A 23,569-nucleotide genomic window follows, 5' to 3' on the forward strand; every position below is an offset into this window, starting at 1 on the left:
AGAAAGGTATCTCTAATAACATAGGTGGGAAAACTCATCTCTTAAACTTGTTCAATATTTTTAATAAATAATACCAACTAAAACAAAGTTTCTCAGATTTGCATATATTACAAAAACCTGATAGAATATCTAAAATGCTGAATGACAAAACTAGATTTTTATAATATCTTGATATTCTGCAGCATAGTCTCAACAACTGTATGAAGTTTCCAGAGATAAATCTGAAGTCAAACTTACAGGAAAAAAAATCAACAGTACAAGTTGTAAGAAATGAAAGATATGTTAAGACATCTGCAAACTCAACAAGCCAACAGAGGGAAATTTGCGGCCAAAAAATGCTGAATTTACGAAATTCTGAAATGCTGAAATTATGAAAGAATAGCATATAGTATAAAGGAGGTGGGCATTTCACTGTAATTCTGTGTTGGTCAGACCAAATCTAGACTGTTGTCTTTAGTTTTAGATGTTATAGTCTAAGAGCAATGCAATAATGAGATCTGAAAATCATGTCACAAGATTATTTTTTAAAGTCTTAAAAGGTGAAAATTTAATGCATGGAAAAATGCTTTAAATAACAGAATGACTTATTCTGAAAAACAGTTTAGTCTTACTTAATGTAGTCAAGAAGAGAGAATTAGAATTAGTGAATGAAAGTTAATAGAAAAATAAATTTTAACTCTGTATGAGGAAGACATTTCACCTTAATTGAATTTTATAAAAATGAAGAGTTTTATGAGAAATAAGCTCCCCAGTACCCAAATGGAGCATATGTGATCACTTGTCAGTTTGTTGCGAGGATTCAGTCTCTTGTAGTTCTGAGCCTGTGTAATTGTTTAGAATTTAACTGCTTTTGCCTTTTTAAAAAGAGTCATAGAAAAGGTGACTGACTCAGATGTGCAATACAGTCTCTTCTTCCCATAGTCCCTCAATAACCCTGTCCAAGCCCACCGTCTGGGGGCAAGGAGGGGAGGGGAGGAATGGGGTGACTGAGGTAGGAATCCCTGCACCAGGGTGTAGGGAAAAGCTGTAGTGGCCCACCTCAGGGTGCCAGTTCCCGAGTGGAGGAAGGAGGATATCTACAGAGGGGGTCACAGTGGCACAGGATGTTAGAGATCAATTGAGGTAAAGAGACCATCCATATGGTACGGCAGCCCGATGCAGGGTGCTGGAGCCCTAATGGGTGAGGAGGGCATTTGCATGGGAAGGTAGTCCCATAGCAGCAGTGGCCCAACATGGGACTGTCAAAGCTTGAGAGGGGTGAGGAGAATGTATACAAAGAGGGAGGAGGGTTTCTAATCCGAAACTAGGTTAAGAAGGGTACCTACACCAGTGAGGGGAGAGAGATCTGCTGGGAGACTAGTCACATATAGAAAGATTGATCAGATAAGTAAATATATTAAGCAAAACAGGAGCCAGGTTTTTCACTGTCAGATAAGGAAGTTACAAATGTGAAAAAGAGGAGGCTAAAATGAATCCTTTGGTATTCAATCTGGATTGAAGAGATCTGTGAATTCATAAAAAGAAACACAAGTGTGTATGTATATACATAATGTGTATACACACACACACCCCCTAATTCTGGCCTCTAAGAGACCAGAGGAGTGACACTCCAATAGCAATGAGCTCATCTAGCACCAAGATCTTAGTTTCTAAATACCATTCTCCACTAAAGGAACCAGGATTTCTCAGAAAACAGCAACTCCTAGGCTTGAGCAGCAGGTAAAGAACAAGCTGAACCTGGGACACCTTGTGTCAAAGAAGTGTTCAAAGAATGACAGGGATAGAGAAGCCAAACTGAAGGAGCTCCTGTTGGTCAAATCTGGGACAATTTGAATATCAAAATAAATAATGAAGTAACAAGTTATGCCCCATTGAATAAAACAAGAATCAATGAGTCCATATTGAAATAAACAAATTCGTAAATTTAAAGTGTAATGCAGAATGAGATATTTACATAGCCTTAAAATATTTCACAAAATATTTATTAATTACAAAAGGGAAAAGAGTCCTTCAAAGTATAGAAGCCTATTAGACAAACCCTTAATCAAATGATCATAGTGAACATCACCAGTAATGGGACATATCAAAATTGTGTGTCATGTCAGAAAATGCAGTGAGAACTTCTGATATTCCTGCCACAGATCCACAGCCTGAATCTTATCAAGAGAAAACATCAGAAAAAAACCAAAGTAAGGGCCACTTTAAACAGTAACTAGTATAATCCTTGAAAACATCAAGGTCATAAAAGTTAAGGGAAGAATGAAGAACTGTTCCAGACTGAACAAGGAGGAAAAAGATACAACTAAACACAACACATGATTCTGAACTGTATCATTTTGCTATAAAGGACATTACTGGGACAACCGGAAAAACTTGAATGGGGTCTGAGGATTACATAATATAATGTATCAAGATTCATTTCCTGGATTTTGTTGTCAGACTGCAATTACATAGAATGTTTCGTTTGTAGGACACACTAAACTATGTTGGCAACCCACTCAAGCAGTTTTATTGCACTTGCAACTTTTCTAAAATTTGAGATAGAAACAAAGTTTAAAAATGTAATCATAATTTCAGAAGTCAAAATAAAAATAACAAGGAATTTCTACTATGAAATTTAAGTGAAAAATCATTTTTGAGACTATGGCATAGTACTATGGCTCTCAATTGTAACTGCACATGAGAATCACCTGAGACATTTTCAAAAATTTTGAGGCTTAGAGGCCCAACCCAGGCCAAGTAAATCAGAATCTCTGGGGGTTAGATGCAGGCATCAGTATTCTTTAAAAGCTTTTTGGTAATTCTGACGTGCAAAGGAGAAAACCACTGGCATGTGCCAGGTCCTGGGGTCATCAACCCTCAGAGGTCTAGCTTAGGCACCTTCTCTATGAAGTGTTCCTGGTCTCCCCTATGCCAGAGTTAATCACTTTTCCACTACACCTTTGATTTATTTGTGTAATAGTTTTAATTATATTGTGCTGTGATTATTTGTTTATAATACTTTCATTTCCTACTAAAATAAATTCCTTCTAACACAGGGATTGCTGATTTGTTCACTGTTGTATCTTCAATATTCAGGACAGTGACTGGCACATAACAGGTACTCAAAATGTTGATTTAAAAATAAGAAAAAAAGGAGGGCAAGTAGAAAGGGAAGAAAAGGAGAGAGGAAAATAAAGACTCAATTTCTTTCCAGAATAACTTACAACAAGGAAGAAAGAAGGAAAAAAAAATTATCAAAAGGAAGTAACTTTGGCATTGCAAAGTCTTTTTCTATCTGTGTCCCACTGAACTATCCTCTGAAACCAAAGTATGTTTTTCAGAATTACTTCCTATATTTAAAAGTATCTGATTACTCTGTATTTATTATCTTTCTAAAAATATAAAACTCAAACTACTTTTCCTAAACTGGCTTGAAGCTTTGGATGTTTTTTCTGTAAGTAAAAAATTCTTGATGGAAAAAAAGATTCTCATCCTATCACATGCTGAAAAAACCTGAAAATATCACTGTTAGTTTGTAAAGCCTGCATTTTTCTGTCTTCCAATACTGGGAATTACAAAAATCACTAATATAATCATGTACTACAAAAAACAAAGGCAGAAGAGACAGTCACTATCTTTCAAGTTAAGGTGAAATACCTTTTAACACTTACCTTATCTGCACACATTGACACTTCAATGTCCTGTTGGGATATTTCATAATGTCGGATATTAAAAACATAATTACCAGCCAATTTTAAAATATCAGCTGAGATATACTCTAGTACAGCCACAATATATAGGGACACGTGGTAGTCCACTTTGTACCCTAAAACTTCCTGTGGGAAAAAATAAACAATTTAATTCTAAAAGAAAGCAACACTGTCAAGTAGCAGTTAAGCACTCAAAAATTTTATTTAACATTCTTGCTTATCAAGAAATTTCTATAAACCAAATGTCTATACTCACAGGTACCACAGGATATAGAATGAGCTGGTGGCCCAGTATCAGGTTTATGTTTTGTTTTAAGAGATATCTAATCTAACAGCTCTGCCTTTGGCATCAAACAAGAAGAGACTGTTAGAATCTAACACAGAAATCTTGGGCTGGACTTCACTGAAAACCTCTTGACCCATTTGACAAGTATCTGGTAACTTCAAGGATCCTGCTTTAATTAATATCCCCCAAATTACAATGGTTTCTACTGAGGGGAGGACGTGTGTATGTGTTGGGAGTAGGGGGTCTTGAAATTGCTATCAAGGGATACTCAAATTCATGTACAACAATTATTTTCTACAGACTAAATAATATCCCTTAGCCTCCTTTTACAATGCATATTAAATACAAATTAATGTAAAAGTTGTTCTGAACACACAGTAGCTTTTTCATTATATGTTTTCTTAATCAACAAAAAGTTAAAAGTCAGTCAGGGGGAGCAGTCATCAGAAGATGCCACAAAGATGCATTATTTCTTATCATTAACTTTTAATATTACTTGAAAAGTAATCTTATCAAAGTATATTTATTTTTGTTTTGGACACATATTAAGAAGCATATATATGTGTGTGTGTACAAGTCTCTACACTCAAGTGCACATAGACAATAACACAGATCATGATATGTAAACATACCGATACTACATAAAGTATTATTTGTTATAAAGAACTTCCCCAATGGTTGTTTTGGTTTGTTTGCTCGTTTTTTTTTTGTTTGTTTGTTTGTTTGTTTTACCTTCAATGAAGGATGGATTTTGTCCACAGGCAGTAAGAGAGGATTCCTTCGTTTTCGTTTCTCTATGGCAGACTGTGCATCAGCAATAGCCCATTTATCAATTGGATGAGGGAAGGTTTTTTGAACTCGTTCCTGTTCAGATCACAGCAGAACTACTGTTAACAGAAGTGCTTATAAAGAGAAAATTCATATAAAATTAAACTGTATCACCATCCTTAACAACAGCAATAACATGTTCTGATTCCTATAATAAGTGAATTTTTTGTTTAAAAAAAAGATCAACATGACTATCAAGATTTTTCCACATAATTCCCATGAGTAAAGAAAAAGGTGGGGAGGAAAGTATACTTCAGTGGTAGAGTGCATGCTTAGCATGCACAAGGTCCTGGGTTCAATCCTCAGTACCTCCATCAAAAGTAAATAAGTAAATCTAATTACCTCCCCCCACAAAAAGATCAAAAATAAAAAAAAGAAGAAGAAGAAAAAGATGAAGTTTAAACAGATGGCTTTAAGTGTAAGCATAACTAAGACAAAATTGTAAAAAGGCTAAAAAGTAACAATATTAGGAGAGATTAAAGCAAGCATGAAATACTCTATCAGTGATTTTAAGGTAAGGTTGCTAGGGTTAAAACTGTTTACCTAGCAGAAGTTGTTAATTTGTGATTAATAATTATTATGCAGTCACCCTCCTTTTGTTAATCTCAGAGCTTCAAATATAGAGAAGAACTTTAAAAAGAAGAATATCATGTACCTCTTAGAGATTGAGTGCGTGTGTGGCAGAGCTCAGAATGCCTTAAGGAAATAAATTTTTTGGCAAAAAACAACCCAAGCAATTTATGTTACTATTATGGCTCAGCTAATTTTAAATGTAACCAGTAACTGGTACAAATGAGAAGTAATGATAACTGAATCAAACTCCAATTTGGCAGGATTTCCCATTTTTAAAATTATATTCTCAGCTTCTAGCATATTTAGCTTCTGAAAAATACACTTTTATTATCTTTATTTATGTCCATCTCTTACAGCAGAGAACAGGGAAACAAGTTTTAATTCCCAGAGTCCCTGAAAAATCTTTGTAAAATACAATTTTGTATTTTTTTCAGGTTTTTTTGGGAGGGATTAGGTTTATTTAAAAAAAAATTTTTTTAATGGAGGTACTGGAGATTGAATCTAGGACTTCATGCATGCTAAGCATGCACTCTACTGCTGAGCTATACCCACGCCCCTGAAAATCTTTTTTAACATTTTTTTATTGAGTAATAGTTATTTTACAATGTTGTATCAAATTCTAGCATAGAGCACAATTTTTCAGTCATACATGAACATACATATATTCATTGTCACTTTTTTTTTTTGCTATGAGCTACCACAAGATCTTGTATATTTTTCCCTGTGCTATACAGTATAATCTTGTTTATCTATTCTGCATTTTAAAATCCCAGTCTGTCCGTTCCCACCCCCTCACCCCCTTGGCAACCACAAGTTTGTATTCTATGTCTATGAGTCTGTTTCTGTTTTGTATTTATGGGTTTTTTTTGTTTTTTGTTTTTTGTTTTTTAGATTCCTCATAAAAGCGATCTCATATGGTATTTTTCTTTCTCCTTCTGGCTTACTTCACTTAGAATGACATTCTCCAGGAACATCCATGTTGCTGCAAATGGCGTTATGTTGTCAGTTTTTGTGGCTGAATAGTATTCCATCGTATAAATATACCACATCTTCTTTATTCAGTCATCTGTTGATGGACATCTAGGCTGCTTCTGTATCTTGGCTATTACAAATAGTGCTGCTATGAGCACTGGGGTGCAGGTGTCATGTTGAAGTAGGGTTCCTTCTGGATACATGCCCAGGAGCAGGATTCTTGGGTCATATGGTAAGTCTATTCCTAGTCTTTTGAGGAATCTCCACACCATTTTCCACAGTGGCTTTCCTTGCTTCCCTCTCCCACTCTTAATGATTTAGATGTCTTCTTTTATAATTTTGTGTTTATTCTTTTTGTAATTCATGGCAGTTATCTCCTTTCCAGTTATGAGTTTCTCATTTTTGTAGCATCCTGCTTCTTTTCTATTTAGAGTAGACCTGTCAATATTTCTTTTAGCATGGGTTTAGTGTTGCCAAACTCTTTTAGGTTTTGCTTGTCTGTGAAGTTCTTTATCTCTCCTTCTATTCTAAAGGATAGCGTTGCTGGATAGAGTATCCCAGGCTGCATCTTTTGTTCATTCAGGACTTTGAATATATCTTGCCACTCCCTTCTGGCCTGTAGTGTTTGTGTAGAGAAATCAGCTGAGAGCCTTATAACTCTCTTGTTCCCTTGTAACTCACTCTTTGTTTTTCTCTTGCTGCCTTTAGGATCATTCGTTTATCCTTGACTCTGGCCATCTTGTTTATGATATGTCTTGGTGTGGGTCTGTTTGGTTTCTTCCTGTTTGGGACCCTCTGAGCCTCCTGTACTTGGATATCTGATTCCTTCTTCAGATTTGGGAAGTTTTCAGTCATGATTTCTTCAAATACCTTTTCAATCCCCTTTGTTCTATCTTCCCCTTCTGGAACCCCTATTACGCGTAGGTTGGCACACTTTATATTATCCCATAGGTCCCTTATATTGTTTTCATTTGTTTTTCTCTCAGCTATTCTGATTGGGTGCTTTCTGTTGTCCCGTCTTCTAGGTCACTTATTCGTTCCTCTGCATTATCTAGCCTGCTTTGTACAGCCTTTAGGTCAGCTCTCATCTCAGCAAATGAGTTTACTAATTCTACTTGGTTCTTCTTTATAGCTTCTATTTCATTTTTGACATATTTTATATCTCTAAACACTGTTTCTTTTAGTTCCTTCAGTACTTTGATCACTCCTTTTTTGAAATCTTGATCTAGTAGGCCATCAATGTCTATTTCCTTGATTGTGCTTTCAGGGGATTTCTCTTGATCTTTTAATTGAGAGTGGTTCCTCTGCTTCTTCATATTGCTCATATCTCTCTGGCACTGCAACTTAAGGAGTATCAGTTAACTAGTTCTCCTAGAGGCAGTGTGCTCTTTATGATTTTATCGAGAGGTTTTTGTGTCTTCACCCTGTTTCATGAACTCAGCTTGCTGTTTCCGGAGGCCCTCTGTTGGCACCCTTGTCTGCGCTGCTCCCAGTGGCTGTCGGCTAGCAGATCGCGCCCCCTCCTAACACTGGGTCAGGAGCTGAGCTTACCCAGTGGGTGGGCGGGTTACCCCTCCTCCCGATGCAGCAGTCAGATGCTGCGCTCGGGAGGGAGGCAGGTGGGTGGATCACGCCCCCTCCCAGCACCGTGGTCAGGTGCTGCAATCCTCCCAGGAAGGCAGGTGGCTGCCCGCCCTCTCCCAACGCCAGCCACTCCGCTGCTCTGTGCAGCTGCCAGCTCCGCCTCAGGTCGGAGCTCCAAAGGTGGGCTCATGGAAGACTGCGGAACGGCCCCGTCCCTGCTCTGTGCCAAATCTCAGCTCCTTGTTTGTCTTGGTGGTGCAAGTCCTCTGAGGTGCCAGGGCAGAAAGATCCTACCTGCCTCGGGCTGTAAACAAGTCTCAGTCCTGCCCAGAAGGTTGCGGAGCCCCCAGATGCGGATTCAGGTCTCAGCCCCGCCCCTGCCTGGGCGCTGCGCACTGGAGGAGATGGTGGCTGTGGCTGCGCTCAGCCTCTCTTCTTGCGAGATGCACCAGTAATGGCGGTGCAGGTCTGAGGAGACAAAGGCTACGGCGCCCCTCCCCCCAGGGCACACCAGCCATGTTGCTTTGCTTTTTTTGCAATTTATGGGGGACCGAGGTTGTTCTGCTCCAAATCCCCTTCCAGCCACGGCACGCAGCACCCTGCAGTCCCCCAGGGCTGCCTCAGTGCAGCCACCCCAGTCCTCCGCCTGGCTCGGGCAGCCTGTCCCGGCCCCAGCTGCCAGCTCACATCTCAGGCTGGGTGTTGCAGGGACCCTTTGTGCTCATTTAACTCAGTTCTGTCGGTCAAGGGGTGCTCAGGGCAGATCTGAGCCTCGGAGGCTCCCCCTCCGTCCCGCTTTCCTCTACGTTGGAGGGGAGAGACCCAGCAAATGAGCGCCAGTCCTCCTTTGCCGCTCCCTCCCCATGCAATCGGTCCCACACTGTTTTGCTTTCTCTTCTTTCTTTCTTTTCTCCTACCAGATTTTTGGCGTCTTTGTCTTTCGAAGAGGGCGATGTTCTGTCGGAGTTCGACAGGTGCTCTGGTTGGCTGAGTAGGTCCATAGATGTGAGTTTTGGGGTATTTGTGGGAGAGGGTGAGCTACAAGTGTCCTTCTACTCCGCCATCTTGCTTCTCCTCTCCCCCCTGAAAATCTTAATAGATTCGTTACTCCAAATTAAGATTTTCCTTTATACTGGAAGTTGTTGCCTTGTTATAGAAACAAGCTTCAAAAGAAAGGTGATGTAAACAGTATAATGTCAAAGCAACTTTTGAAAGCTATGCTGACAGATAATTCTAAAAATCTGTAAGTACGCCCATGTAGCTGAGCCAAAACAAATTATTTCAGCACTAAATTATACATGATCTTTTAGGTGTATAGATATGCATATATTTAATCAATGAGTAAACATCCTTATTTTACACTAGTCCTTTATTGAGGTAATATTTATATGCAGTAAAATGCACAGATCTAAAGCGTACAATTGAATGAGTTTTGAAAAATGCTTACACCTTGTGTAACCAACACTGCAATCAAGATACAGAAAATTTCTTATCATCTTAATCTCATCCCTCATAGGTAGCCACCACCCTGATTTCTATCACCATAACTTTTAGCTACTTCTGAATTTCATATAAATGGTATCATACAATATATACTCTCTGGGGTACGGTTTTTCTTCTTTCCCTCTGCATGGTATCTGTGAATTGTGGCTATGTTATTGCATATATCAGTAGTTTGTTCCTCCATTTTATTACTGAGTAGTATTCCATTTTACGAATCTACAACAATTTGTTTACCCATTTTCTTGTAGATGGAAATTTATTTCCAATTTTGCCTATTATGAGTAAAACGCTTGGACATTGATGTGTAAGTCTCTTTGTGAAGATGTATTTTCATTTCTCTAGAGTTAAATACCTAGGAGTAAAACTGGATAGATACATATTTAACTTTATAAGAAACTGCAAAACAATCTTTCAAAGTGGTTAGCCATTTTATACTCCCACTAGCATTGTATAAGAGCTCTAACTCCTCTGGGAGGAGAAGGATATAGCTCAAGTGGCAGAGCGCATGCTTAGCATACACAAGGTCCTGGGTTCAACTCCAAATACCGCCTCTAAAATTAAATAAGCAAATCCTCCCCCGACTCCCACCAAAATAGAACTCCTCTTTTTCGCCTCTAAATCTTATTAACATTCCATGTTATCAGTCTTTAATTTTATCCCTTTTAGTGGGATACTATTACAATGAAATAGTATCTAATTATAGCTTTAATTTCTATTTCTCTGATGAATTATGAGCTTGAGTACCTTTTCTTATGCTTATTGGCTATAAGTACATCTTCTTTTATAAAGAGTCTATTCAGGACTTTTGTCCATTTGGGTGAGCAGGGTGTCTTTTTATTATTGATTTGTAGCAGTTTTTAACATATTCTGGACATAAGTCCTTTGTAAGGAATATATATTGATAACATTTTCTCCTAGTCTGTGACTTACACCTTTTTTACTTTTGCATCAATTTTATTCTTTGATACTTAGTGGTGTTTTGAGTCCTCTGTAAAAAAAATATTTGTTTAATCACAGCTGATAAAGATATTCTGCTGCATTTTCTTCCAGAAACTTAACAGTTTCAGCTTTTATATTTAAGACTATGATACACTGTGAATTTAATTTTTGTGTGAAATAGGTTTCAAGGGTTTTTTCCACCATAAATTTATCCAGTTACTTTAGCACTTTTTCTGCTGAAAAATTTTCCTTTCCCCATTGAATTGCCTTGACATCTTTGACAAAAACGAACTCACCATATATCTCCCATATGATTTCAATGGTTTTAGTTTACATGCTTATTGTGAATGACACATATTTAAATATAAAAATTAATTTATACAGTGGTTCAATGACTTTTTGAAATAACAAAATAATTTTTACCTCCACATCTTGAACAGTCCTTGGTTGGGCCATGCATAATTTATTAAGCAGCTGAAAAATCAGCTCTTCAATATAATAGAGAGACTCTTCATTAGCTGAGAGATTGGGATGTACTTGCTCCTGAACCTTTAAAGAAAAAAAGTTTTCAATTAAAGTACAGACAAAATGCTATTAATTAAAAAAAAAGTCAGAGAATCCTAATTTATAATTAATAGCATTTTCCAGAATGGTTACTCAGATGCAGGCATAAAACACACACACACACAAAGAAAACGAATGTATTTGTTGGTCTCTGTAAACTTTTTTTAATTCAAAGCAGTGGTTCTTAATCTTTTTTAGACACTATGAAAATCAATTGAAAGCCACTGGCCTCTCTCTTTCTTACCATCAAAAGAGCATATACACGTAATATATTCTACACGGTTTCAAAGGAAGCATGGATACCCTGAAGTTACCTAATAAATCTAATACAAGCCTATGAATACTAGGTCATGAACCTCAGCAGTAGAAGTATCTCTGAATAACCAGACGATTTTGCTTTTATAGAGGTTCTCTATGAAGTAGGTGCTAGTCAGATTTCTTTCACAATTGTATAATCTCCTTTCTGTTGCCACGTAGCTGTGCTGAGCCTCCTCTGTTGTTAAATTTTTAAAATTAGAACCTAGTAATCTATCCTAAAAATAATCCAGTTAAACTGAATATGAGAAAGAATAAGATAAAAAAAAAAAAGTACCTAGCATTAGAGTAGATGTCATGTAAATATTTGTTCAAAGAATTATGAAGAGAAGTAATTACTGTTCTAACTTTTTATGCTATGGTATTAGAAGGATATCAGTGCCACTAACATAAAAAGTAATAAAAAATTTAAATAGTCTCATAGTTATTTTGGAAAACTGATGCAGTAATTCAAAATCTTCCCACAAAGAAAATACCATAAATTTGACCACTTCATCTAAATTCTCAATATCTAGCATAAAATTGTTTATTACAGTCTCTTGCATCTTCTAAGTTCATAGAATCTTTAACGAAGTCCTTTCTTTTTATTCTTAATATCAGTTATTTGTGAGTTCATTCTTTTCTTATAAGTCTTTCAAGGGTTTATCAACTTTATTAATCTTTTCAAAAACCAACTTTTGGCTTTGCTGATCCTCTCTATTTCATGTTTGTTTTATATTTCATTTATATCTTTCATCTTCAGTTTTTCTTCTGCTTTTTATTCTTTTTTCTAACTTCTTGAGATGGATACTTAGCCCATTATTTTCTTTTGTAACATGTATATTTTGTCTAGAACTACTTTTGTTAAAAAACCCCACAGATTCTGATCTGAATATTTTTGCAGTCATCCATTTCAAAATAGCTTGTAATTTCCATATGGTTTCTTCTTCAACTTTTAGAATTTAGTAGTATACTTCTTTATTTCTAGACATACAGAGTTTTACTCTGTTATCGTTTTTACTGATTTCTAGAATAACCACATTATGGTCAGAAAACATACTTTCTATGATTTCAATTTTTTGAAATTTGTTAAGACTTGCTTTTATAGCTCATTTTATGGGCCTAGATGGCTTCACTGACACACTCATCAAACATTTAAGGAAGAAATGCAACAATCTTAAGCAAACGTTCTCAAAAATAGTAGAAGAATAATAAATAGACTTTCCAACTTATTTTGAGGCTAGCCTTGATAGAAAAACTCAAAAACAAACATGAAAATTGTAGCTTATTTTCACACATGAACCTAGAAACAATAGCTAAATAAAACATTAGCTAACTTAATTCTGTAATATATTAAAAAAAATTATACAACATGACCAAGTTGGGTTTATCCTAGGAATGTAAAGTTGGCTTAATATTGGAAAATCAAGCAAAGTAATTCACTGTTAACAGATTAAAAGAGAAAAATAATATGATTATCTCAATGGATGTAGAAAAATTATCTAAAAGTTGAATATTCACTCATAATAAAATCTTCTAATAATTTCCTTAATTTGGTAAAGGATATCTAAAAAAATCTACAATAAACAGCATAGTTAATGGTGAAACACTGAAAGCTTTCCTTTTGAGATTAGGAAAAAGGTAAAAGTACTGTTCTAATATCTATTCCACGTGATACTGGAGGTCCTGGCTAATGAAGTACAGCAAAAAAAGGAAATAAAATTTTAAGAATTAGAAAGGAAGAAACAAATTTACAGATGATTTGATTGCCCAGTGTGATCGTTAATTTGATGTGTAAACTTCTGGACCACCGGGTACCCAGATATTTGGTTACATATTATTTATGAATGTGTCTCAGGATGAGAATAACATTTAAATTGGTAGACTAAGTACAGCAGATTGCCCTCCCAAATGTGGGTGGATCTCATGCAATCCACTGAAGGCCTGAATAGAATAAAAGGCTGAGTAAGAAAGAATTCTCTCTCTCTGCCTGACAGTCTTTGAGACAAGTCCTTGGTCTTCTCCTGCTTTTGGACTACAACTTGGACTAAAATTATACCATCAGCTCTCCTGGGTTTCCAGCTTACTGATGGCCCATCTGGACTTCTCTGCCTCTGTAAGAGAGAGGGAGAGGGAGGGGGGGAGAGAGAGGGAGAGGGAGGGGGGGAGAGAGAGAGAGAGAGAGAGAGAGGGAGAGAGTGTGTGTGTGTGTGTGTGTGTGTGTATTTCTGATCTCTATCGATCTCAAACTAATACACTTATGAAGGAAAATAAAAATACTATACACATAAATTATTTAAATTTATAAAAAATAAAATGTTATTTCTATGTAACAGTAACAAAGTTTAGACAGTAAAATTTTAAAATAATATCACTTACAGTAGAATAAAAATTATACCATCTATCTTGGAATAAATCTTACAGAAGAAGTACAATCTTACAAAAGAAGTACTCCTAGGGAGAAAACCAGACTCTAAGAAAAATTAAAGATCTTAAATAAATAAAATAAAATACCATGTTCATGAATTACCAGACTTAATACTGTAAATATATCAATTCTCTTCAAATTGATGCACAGAGTTAATAAATTCCCAGTCAAAACCATATAGTTTGGTTAAAGTTGAAAAGAAAATTTCAAAACTTATAGGGAAATACAAAAGGCTAAGAAATCAGTCATATACTCTTAAAGAAATATAAGTACTTGCTCCAATTATTACTGGAATTTATTACAAGGCTACAGTAATTAAGAATGTGACACTGCTATAATGATAGACAAACAGATGAACGAAACAGAAAAGAGAGTACAGAAACAAGCCCACAAATATACAGACCCTTGATTTACAACAAAGGTGGCACTATGGTGGGGGGGTGGTTATTGAGGGAAGGTGGGGCAAGTGGATGAAGAGTGAACAACTGGACACCCATACAGAGAAGAATGAAATCAGCTCCTATTCACACTTGATAGAAAAACCAATTCTAGTTCAGTTTTAGACCCATTAAATAAATAAACCTACTCAAGTTCTGATAACACAAAATAAAGATAATGATCTTCATCACCTCAGGACAGGAAAGGATTTCCTAAAAAGGACACGAAAATTATTACCCATAAAAGAAAGGACTGATAAACTTAACTGCATTAAAATTTAGAACTTAAGTTCATGAAAAGACACCTTTAAGGAAGTGAAAAGGCAAATTACAGAGTTGAAGAATATCTATGTAACACATTTTTAAAAAGGGCTCAACTGGGACATTGTGCTGCACACCAGAGATTGACACATTGTAATTGACTGCACGTCAATTAAAAAGGGGGCGGGGCTTACATTCAGGATATATAAAGAACTCCTAAAAATTCAAAAATTCAATAGAAAAAAAAAAAGATAAAAATCCCAATAGAAAAAAAATGGGCAAAAAGAACTTAAGCAAGCACTTCACAAAAGAAATTCAAATGGCCAATAAATATGAAAAGGTGCTCAAGCTCTTTAGCAATCAGAGAAATGCAAATTAGACCACAATGAAAACTAGTACCCACTTACCAACTAGGAAAACTAAAGTCTGATAATACCAACTGATGGTGATTATGTGGAAAAATGGGAACTTTCACACACTGCCACTGGAGTGTAAAATGGCTTAATCACTTCAGAAAACTTTGCCATCACCTACTAAAGTTCAAGATATGCATACCCTATGATCCAATTTCACTGCTCAATATATTTATAACCGTTGGTGCCCTATAGCCCAATACAGTAGACACTAGCCACATGTGGCTACTGAGCACCTGAAATGTAGCTCCACTGAACTGAGATGGGCTGTAAGAGTAAACTACGTATCAGACGTCAAAGATCCAGTATAAAAAAGAGTTAAATATCTCAGTAATTTTTATGTTGGTTATATGCTGAAATGATTAGATTTATTGGGTTAAATAAAATGTTGTTTAAATCAGTTTCATCTGTGTCTTCTTATATTTTTAACATGGCTATGAGAAAACTTTAAATTACATATGTGGCTAATAATTATATTTCAATTGGATGGCGCTGCTCTAGAGAAATAAGCACAAACCTTTACCAGAAAACATGTACGAGAAAGCTCATAAATAACATTATTGGTAATACCTCCAAACTAGGAAGAAACTCGAGTATCAATCTAGAGTACAAGAGATAAATTGTGGCATATTTATACAATGGAATATATATACAGCAAAAAAGAAAACATGAGTAAGGATAGCTCCATAAAATGTGGGAAAATCTTTAAAATAATGTTGGCAGAAAGAAGCCAGATAAAAAGAATAGATACAACGAGATTCCTTCTGGAGAGTTCTACTGAGAAAAATGCTAACAATGTGCTGTTTTCTAACATGGTGATGATTAAATAGGAGTTCCTTAAATTGTATTTTTATGTTTTATGCATTTTCTGATTGTGTATTACACTTGACTGTAGAAAAGATTTTTAAAAGTTAGAGAATCATCAAGCAAACAGAAAATCAAGGGGTGAAATTATCAATAAATTAAGTCAAAAGGGCCCTCCTAGTCCCCAGCTTAATGAATGTGATTAAAATGTCAGAACACTGGAGACAGAAAATATCCTACTAGCTTAGGGTGGAGGGAGGAAGCAAGTCATACACAAAGCATAAGACAAACTAGCTCCAGATTCAATAGTAACACTAGAAGCTGGAAGGCAATAGTTGCCCTGGTAAAATGAAAACATGCTCAGACATAACAAGGCCAAAAATTGTATCCCCCATGTACCCTTTCTCATTAAGCTTCTATAATTTGCACCACACTAAAATGAGAGTACAAAAGAAGAAAGAGAAAAATATGGTATATAAGAAACAAAGGAACTAACACAGAAGCAAAGCCCAGGATGAAGTGAAGGAAAATTCTAAGAGTTGTACAATAGGTATAAAGGTCACCAGTCCAGGCGGAAGCAGATCAGAAGGCTCTGGGAGAAACTATCTCAAAAGATAAAATTAACAGAGTATCTAAAAGGAGGATATTTAGACAACTGGTAGAGAGTTTGATCTTAAATTAATAAATACACAGAAAACTACACAAACAAGAAAACAAGACAATTACTAACTCCAGTAAAAGTAAAAGGTTATTAGGTAGGAAAGAAAAAGTAGTTTAACTATAAATAACACTTACAGTCGTAACAATATAAACTTTGAATACTGATTCAACCAAAATTAAGATATAACTGTGAGATAGGAGGGAAGGCAGGAAGTATGTATGTGTGGTAAGGTACGTATGGTTGGAGAGGGAACATATGTGTATATGTTTATAAAGAATATTAAATCAAAACAAAAAAATTAAATCCTTTCCTTCCATAGCAGGAAATCAACAGATAATGCCCCAAACAGAAAAGTCAGTAAGTAGCAATATAAGCACTTTTTTTCTTTAGAGATACAGAATACTGAAACAAATCACTTTGAAAAATTTAAGGGATCATCTCTAGGAAACAAAAAATTTTGTGACTAGTGAGGAGGTTCTGCTGTTTTTCATAACAAGCCCTATAGAGCTAATTATCTTTTTATTTCCATGAATAATTTTGATAAAACACAAACTAATTTATAAAGAAACACAATTTGAAGTGTGGAAGTGGGAAAGAGGAAGGACACATGAAACTAGAGACTAGAAAAGATTTTAAGTAAGGCAGTTAGAAATTCATATAGGAATAATATCCAAAAAACCTGGCTTTATTTTTTTTTTTGAAATTCAAAATAGATTTGGGAGAAATAAATGTTTCCTCTTACATTCTGCACTTTATGACAAGAGGACACTTAATTACATCTTACCATGTATTTCTACTAGAGCAACAGAACAAAGACTTTTTTAAAAATGTGAAATAAACATTTATATTTTAAATTTAGCAGTGGAGTTCTTAAGACTGTTTCTTATGGAGTTTGTAAGGCTGCCTCCATAAAAGTCAAGGGGCCTACTCAGTAAAAATGACTGTGCATGAGAATTAAGATAATGTCTAACTGGGATGGATTTTTTTTCTGTGATTATGATTTTAGCAAATAACCTGCAAAGAAGCTTTAACATTGAGGATCTGAGTTTCTTATGCCAAACTTCTTAAAGTACTTGCAAATATGGAAAGCCATGAAAACAATGTTAAAATCCCACCTATAAATACTAATAAGACATAAAGATGGCAATGAAAGATAACCATACTTTGCGCTTTCACAGTATTTACTATCTCAGCATCCTAAGAGGTAGTCAACATAAAATTACCACATCAGAACAAACTCACCTTTCATATTTTTCTGAAAGAGTAGTCAGAAAAAGAGCAATTAAAATAATTTTCAGTCTTTAACAGTAGATTAACAAGTCAAACCTGTATTTTAGTTACAACGTATTTTCAAATTGCCAGAAGGTATTTCCTTACATATACGCTGTAAATAGAAGTTATAATACTATAAATTCATGCACAGACACATATAAAAACATTAAAATTTATTTTTTTAATTGACAAACACTAGATTTGACAAATTTTAGAAATGTTATCTTCTAAAGTACATTTTTTTAGCTCCCCATACTCACAATCAAATTAAAAATCTTGCCAATACATTTGTTCAATCAACTAACAATTTGAGTTTCTGGTATGATGTAGAAATAAATCCCTTTGGCTATACAGTCTTACTGTGTATTTACTTATGTTAAATTCTTAATTCCATTGCCAATACTTCTGCAAGGATGCAAGTGCCTCAAACACCAACTAAGAATGTTGGAAGTTTTGTTTGTTATGAAAGAGTTAAAATTCAATTTAAAAGGAAAAGAAACAAATTTCATCCTAAAGAGAAACACTAACAACTACAAAATACGGCTGACAAATTTTTAAAAACCTAAATAAATGAAAAGATAAACTTTATGGGTTGAAAAGGCTCAGTACTGTTAAGATGTCAATACCCCTCAAACAACCTAAAATTCAACACAATCCAAATCAAAATTCCAGTAGGTCCAGTAGGGGGTTTTTTTTGGTAGAAATTGATAGGCTAATTTTAAAATTCCTATGGAAATGCAAAGGTCCAAAACAACTCTGAAAAAGGATGAAGTAGGAAGGCTGAAACTACCTCATTTTAAGATTTTTTTATAAAGCTACAATAATCAAAATAGTGTGGTATTGATGTAAAGATAGGCAAAAAGATCAGTGGAACAATACAGAATTGAGAAATAAAACCACACTACATATAGACAAATGATTTTGATAAAGGTGCAAAGGCCTTCAGCAAAGGAGAAAGGCTAACTTTTTCAATAAATGATGGGAGAACCACCAGACAACCATATGCAATAAAACAAACATAACATATATAAAATTATCTCATCATATATAAAATAAACTCAAACAGATCACAGATTTAAATGTAAAACCTAGAACTACAGAACTTCAGGAAGAAAAAATAGAAGAAAAATTTTGTAACCCTGGGTTAACCAACTATTTCTTAGATAGGACACTAAAGGCACAGTCTGTAAAAAATCAAATGGATAAACTAGACTTCATAAAAATTTTAAACTTTTACTCTTCAAACAATAATATTAGGAGTTAACTGAATATAATTGGCAAAAAAAAAGACAATGAATTAATAACATTTTATAGTAATAAAACAGTATTTTGGTCTTTTTTTTTAAAACTGAGATTTTCTCCATGTGCTTTAATTATAGTTTAATCTCTTTAATTTTGAGCTAAATTAATGTACATTGAACCCGCTAAACTGAAGCCATCATTCTCAATTAAACAAACTACTACAACAATACTTGAACTAAATTTTAAAATAAAAACTAGCATTTTTTTTCTTGGTAAATAAATTACAACTTTATCATTAATTACTGCCTAAAAGTGTATTAACATATTAGCTTATACTTTTTAAGGTAAAGTTGCTATGGTATTTAATGTATACATGGAAAGTGAGAAGAAATGAAGAAGTGGCAGATTAGATAGGCTAGTTTTGAAAAATGATGTTGTTATATATGGGTTCTAGTACATCTCACCATAAAAATTCTGGAGATTAGATAGTTGTAATCTGGTTAATTTGGAATGATGAATATTTTGGACTAACAGTGACAACATAAATACATTTTAGGTCTAGTATACATGCGGCATATGGATTCATGGGAAGAATGAAAACCTAAAACCTAAACTACATAGTTTATCATCCTTAAACCATTCTATAGTATTCAAAGGTTCCATTATTGATAGGATTAATAGTTATTTACATTATTCAAAGATAAGTCTCCATTATTGACAGTACTAAATACAATTACTGTGAACACTGATGGGTCCAAACATTTTATTGGGTGTGGAATGTTAACCCAGAACTTGTTTTGATTCTTGGATGTATACAATAATGCCAACTAACTTTATTTACTTTCTTGTTTAAATGTGGAGTTTGTTGTTTTTAAAAATTATTTTCTTTAAAAAATCCCATTAAAGATTTACTGCTGTTAAAAAAGAGGTAATATTAAGAGAATAAAAAGACAAGCTACATACTGAAAGAAAATCTTTGTAGAGCATACATCTGATAATTGATCTATATTCAGACATATAAAGAAATTTCAAAACTCAACAGTAAGAAAACAACTCAACAAAAAAGGGCAAGCAATCTGAACAGTTCACCAAAGACATATGGATGGCAAAAAAGAACACCAGAGATGCTCAACATCATTAATCATCAGTGAAATGGAGATTAAAAACAACAAGATACCAGCACACACCCATTAGAATGGTTAAAATAAATTAAATACCAAGTATTGGTAGGAGGAACTGGAATTCTCCTATGCTGCTGGTGGGAATGTAAAACTGTACAACAGTTTGAACAGAAAACAGTTTGATAGTTACTTAAAAAGTTAAATATACACTTATTATCTGATCCAGTCACTCTTTGATTATTTCCTAAGAAAAAAGGAAATATATGGCCACATAAAGACTTGTACACAAATGTTTACAGCAGCTTTATGTGTAATACCCAAGATGTGAAAACCAAATGTACATCACCAGGTGAATGGTTTAAAAAAAACAGAAGTATATCCACACAATAGAATGCTACTAAGCAATAAAAAGAAATGAACTATTGATGCATGCAACAACATGCATGGATCTCAAATTAATTATGCTGAGTGAAAGAAGCCAGGCAAAAATAGAATACATACTGTGGGATTCCAATGCCAAAAAAACTCTAGAAAAAGCAATCTACAGTGACCTAAAAAGCAGATCAGTGACTGCTTGTGGATGAGAGGTCCGGGGGGGATGGGAGGGAGAATTATAGAGGGTAAAGAGGAAATTTATGGGGCTCAAGGATATACTTACTATCTTTATTATGAATGTTTTACTGAAATATACAGACATAAAAACTTATCAAACTGTACACTTTAAATATGTGCAGTTTACTGTATGTTAATTAAATTTCCAGTTAAGTTATTTAAAATAATATAAAAATATAATAATCTGAGGAGCATTCTTCTGATCAGGGTGTATAATGAAGAATTAAAATCACAGTTGTACATGATAAACTCATTAAGGTTAGGAACTATTTCTTGTGTTTTTGGTTTCTTCCTATTTCCCCACCCCTTTATTCCTTTATTCCACACAGGTAATCAAGCACCGTGCCTTGCATAAAGAAAGCGCTCAGTAAACAGTTACTAAATAAATTTATGATAGCAAACAGATTTCTCGGACTTGCTGAAATCTGGAGACTGGGAAAAACTAAGAACTCCATAAAATGTGTTTTTATTTCATTGGATATGTACCTGGAGACTCAGCTATCCCATATAACATAAATGAGCGGCTTCCTACTCTACATTCCTCTATTCCCACTGTCTATTAATACTCACTTTTCTCACTTAGATTTAGTGTTCTTGATTAGGTGCTTTGTTAACAGGTTTTCAAGGCAGGTTTATTTAAAATACAGGTAGGTACAGGCCAGGAATTTCATTCTATTTAGCTTAGTATTAGATAAGGGCTTACCATAAAATAATCAAGAAGTAGGAAAGACCACCAGCTGAAACCGAAAGTTTGTCAGTAAAATTTTCCTTGATTGGAATGAAATGGCATATAACTTGTAAAGTCCTTCCAATAAAGCCAGACCATTAGCCTGTAAAGCCAAGAAAGTACAGGCTAGACCAATGGTTCCAACTTGTTCCAGTGGCAGTAGTCACAGTGCTCTTAGAAGAATGTGAAATATTAAGATACTTATACTTTATCATAGTAAGAAAGAATAATGTTAATAAAAATGACTATAAAACTTAAAACTATAAGCATGTTTGTAAGTAAAAACAGAAAGTCATAAGCTTTTCTCCCTGTTAAACCTCTGTATCTCTTCATTTATTTTACAATCTTGCACTACTCATTAGCAAGTAAACTGCAGCTGGCACCACAGACTTAAAAATAACAGGAGAAAAATAAATAAAATTGACAAAATTCATACCAGGTATTTTTCCTGGGACCTGAGAAAAAGATCACTTTTACTAAATATGTTTTATTCAGTCAAAATTTAACTCCCTGGGCCAAATACCTATGCTCTTCAGCATACTACCAAAACTACAATATGCACTCTTTAAGAAGATCTGCCTGCAAGGTGCCTGCACTCAAGGAGTAAATAAAGCAGGTTTTCCTTTCCCACCTCTCCTTCACAACTGCCCCTCTCCCACTTTAATGAAGAAAGGCAGATCTCCTACTTATCCTGAATCTCATTATGGTGTGTTGCCCTGAAGTGCAATAAAAATAAATAAATAAATTTTAGGACACAAGTCAAAGAGACAATGCTAAATATTTTTCATTTAAGTACCTTTTTGCCTCCATCCCCTAGCCTGCTGTCAAAAAATATATCATAATGAGAGGAGAAGCTCATGAAAACAAAGAAAAGAAAGCATCTTTAAGAAATACTAAATAAAGGCAACATTACTTTATTTCATTCAGGAGAAAAACCCCAAAGCAAGTTTTCACACCTTATCTTTCTATCTTACAATTAGAATTCAGAAATGAGATGGTTGGCATGTGACATGTAGTAACACATTCTCCTGAACTGAAAAATTAAGTCAGACTTTGAAAGAAGATAAATATGATAAGCTACTTGGCTTGACAACTAAAACTGATCTTACCAATTAGGTTATGTGGGGTTATTTTCCATAAAATGAATGAGTGTGGTAGGCAGAACTAAGGTGGCTGGCTCCTAAGATTCCCACCCCTGGTATACATGCCCTGTGTACTCCTTGAATATCAGCAGGACCTGTGAATACAATGAGTTATCACTCGTGTGATCAGATTACTATGTAGGACAAAGGTGACTAAGGTCCATAATCAGTTGACTTTGAATTAATCAAAAGGGAGCTTATCCTGGGTTGGCCTGACCTAAATCAGGTGAGTCCTTTAAAAGAGGGTATAGACGTGCGAGAAAAGTAACAGCAGCAGATACACTCCTGCTGGCCTTGAAGAAGAAAACTGACACATTATAGGGAGGTCACGTGGCAAGGAGTGGCAGCAGCCTCTGGGAACTGAGGGCCTCAGACAGGCAACTGAAAAGAAATGAATTCTGCCAATAACCACATAAGCTTGGACAGGACCCCGAGCCTCAGGTGAGACTGCAGCCCAAGCCAAAACCTTGATTTCAGCTGAGGACACCCAAAGCAGAGACTAGGCTAGGCTGTGTCTGGACTTCTAACTTACAGAAATTTTGAAATAATAAATGTGTGTTATATTAAGTCACCAAATTTGTTATGCAGCAACAGAAAATTAATACAATGAGCTAGATGTGTACCTCCCAGGACTCGATGAAAATGTATTTAAAGAATGTGATAAGGTAAAGTACATTTTCTCAATAAACATTGTCATGGCTAAGGTACACTGAATACTGTTTTTATTTTTCCAATCTTTCTTGGTTACACTGGACTACAAAAGTACTTCTAAGTAAAAAAGTGAAAAAGTAACAGTAATAATAATTAGTCATTTGACAAGTCCTGGAAAAGCTAGAAAATAAAAAAGTGAATAACTCTAAAGACCAGGTAATAAATCATTTTACAAGTCAGGTGCTTTCCAACTTTCTGCTTTAAACAAAACTGAAGGAGAACTTAACAGTTCCTGGCTGATAGAGCTTTAAAAATAATTTTTTGATAAATCACAATATAACATTCGGCATACAGTTTCAAAGAAGTTTATAAAATGAGTCTGCTTTAAAATTTTCTTCTACTTATATTAACAAGCATTCTCAAGACTTAATCTACGGAAATGGAAAGTAGAAGTAGAACTGATGCTAAACCCTGATACCCTACAGTAAGCACCTGTCTCATTTTAGCAATAAGTAATATTCACCTATAAAACATGAACTAATTTAAATATAATGCAAACAGGT

The 23,569-nt window shown here is 34.9% G+C and overlaps 1 protein-coding gene across 1 annotated transcript in view; it reads right to left on the reverse strand.

Moving 5' to 3' along the window:
• SOS2 (SOS Ras/Rho guanine nucleotide exchange factor 2) overlaps window positions 1-23,569 on the reverse strand; it is an 87,643-nt gene that overhangs the window by 54,218 nt on the left and 9,856 nt on the right. Inside the window, exons 2-4 of the mRNA XM_032481979.1 lie at window positions 10,801-10,926; window positions 4,711-4,842; window positions 3,654-3,818 (exon numbers count right to left, since the gene is read on the reverse strand). Coding sequence (XP_032337870.1) covers window positions 3,654-3,818; window positions 4,711-4,842; window positions 10,801-10,926 — 423 coding nt within the window. The remainder of the gene's footprint in view (window positions 1-3,653; window positions 3,819-4,710; window positions 4,843-10,800; window positions 10,927-23,569) is intronic.

The sequence above is a fragment of the Camelus ferus genome, chromosome 6, assembly GCF_009834535.1.
Source record: "Camelus ferus isolate YT-003-E chromosome 6, BCGSAC_Cfer_1.0, whole genome shotgun sequence".
Lineage (NCBI taxonomy): Eukaryota > Metazoa > Chordata > Mammalia > Artiodactyla > Camelidae > Camelus > Camelus ferus.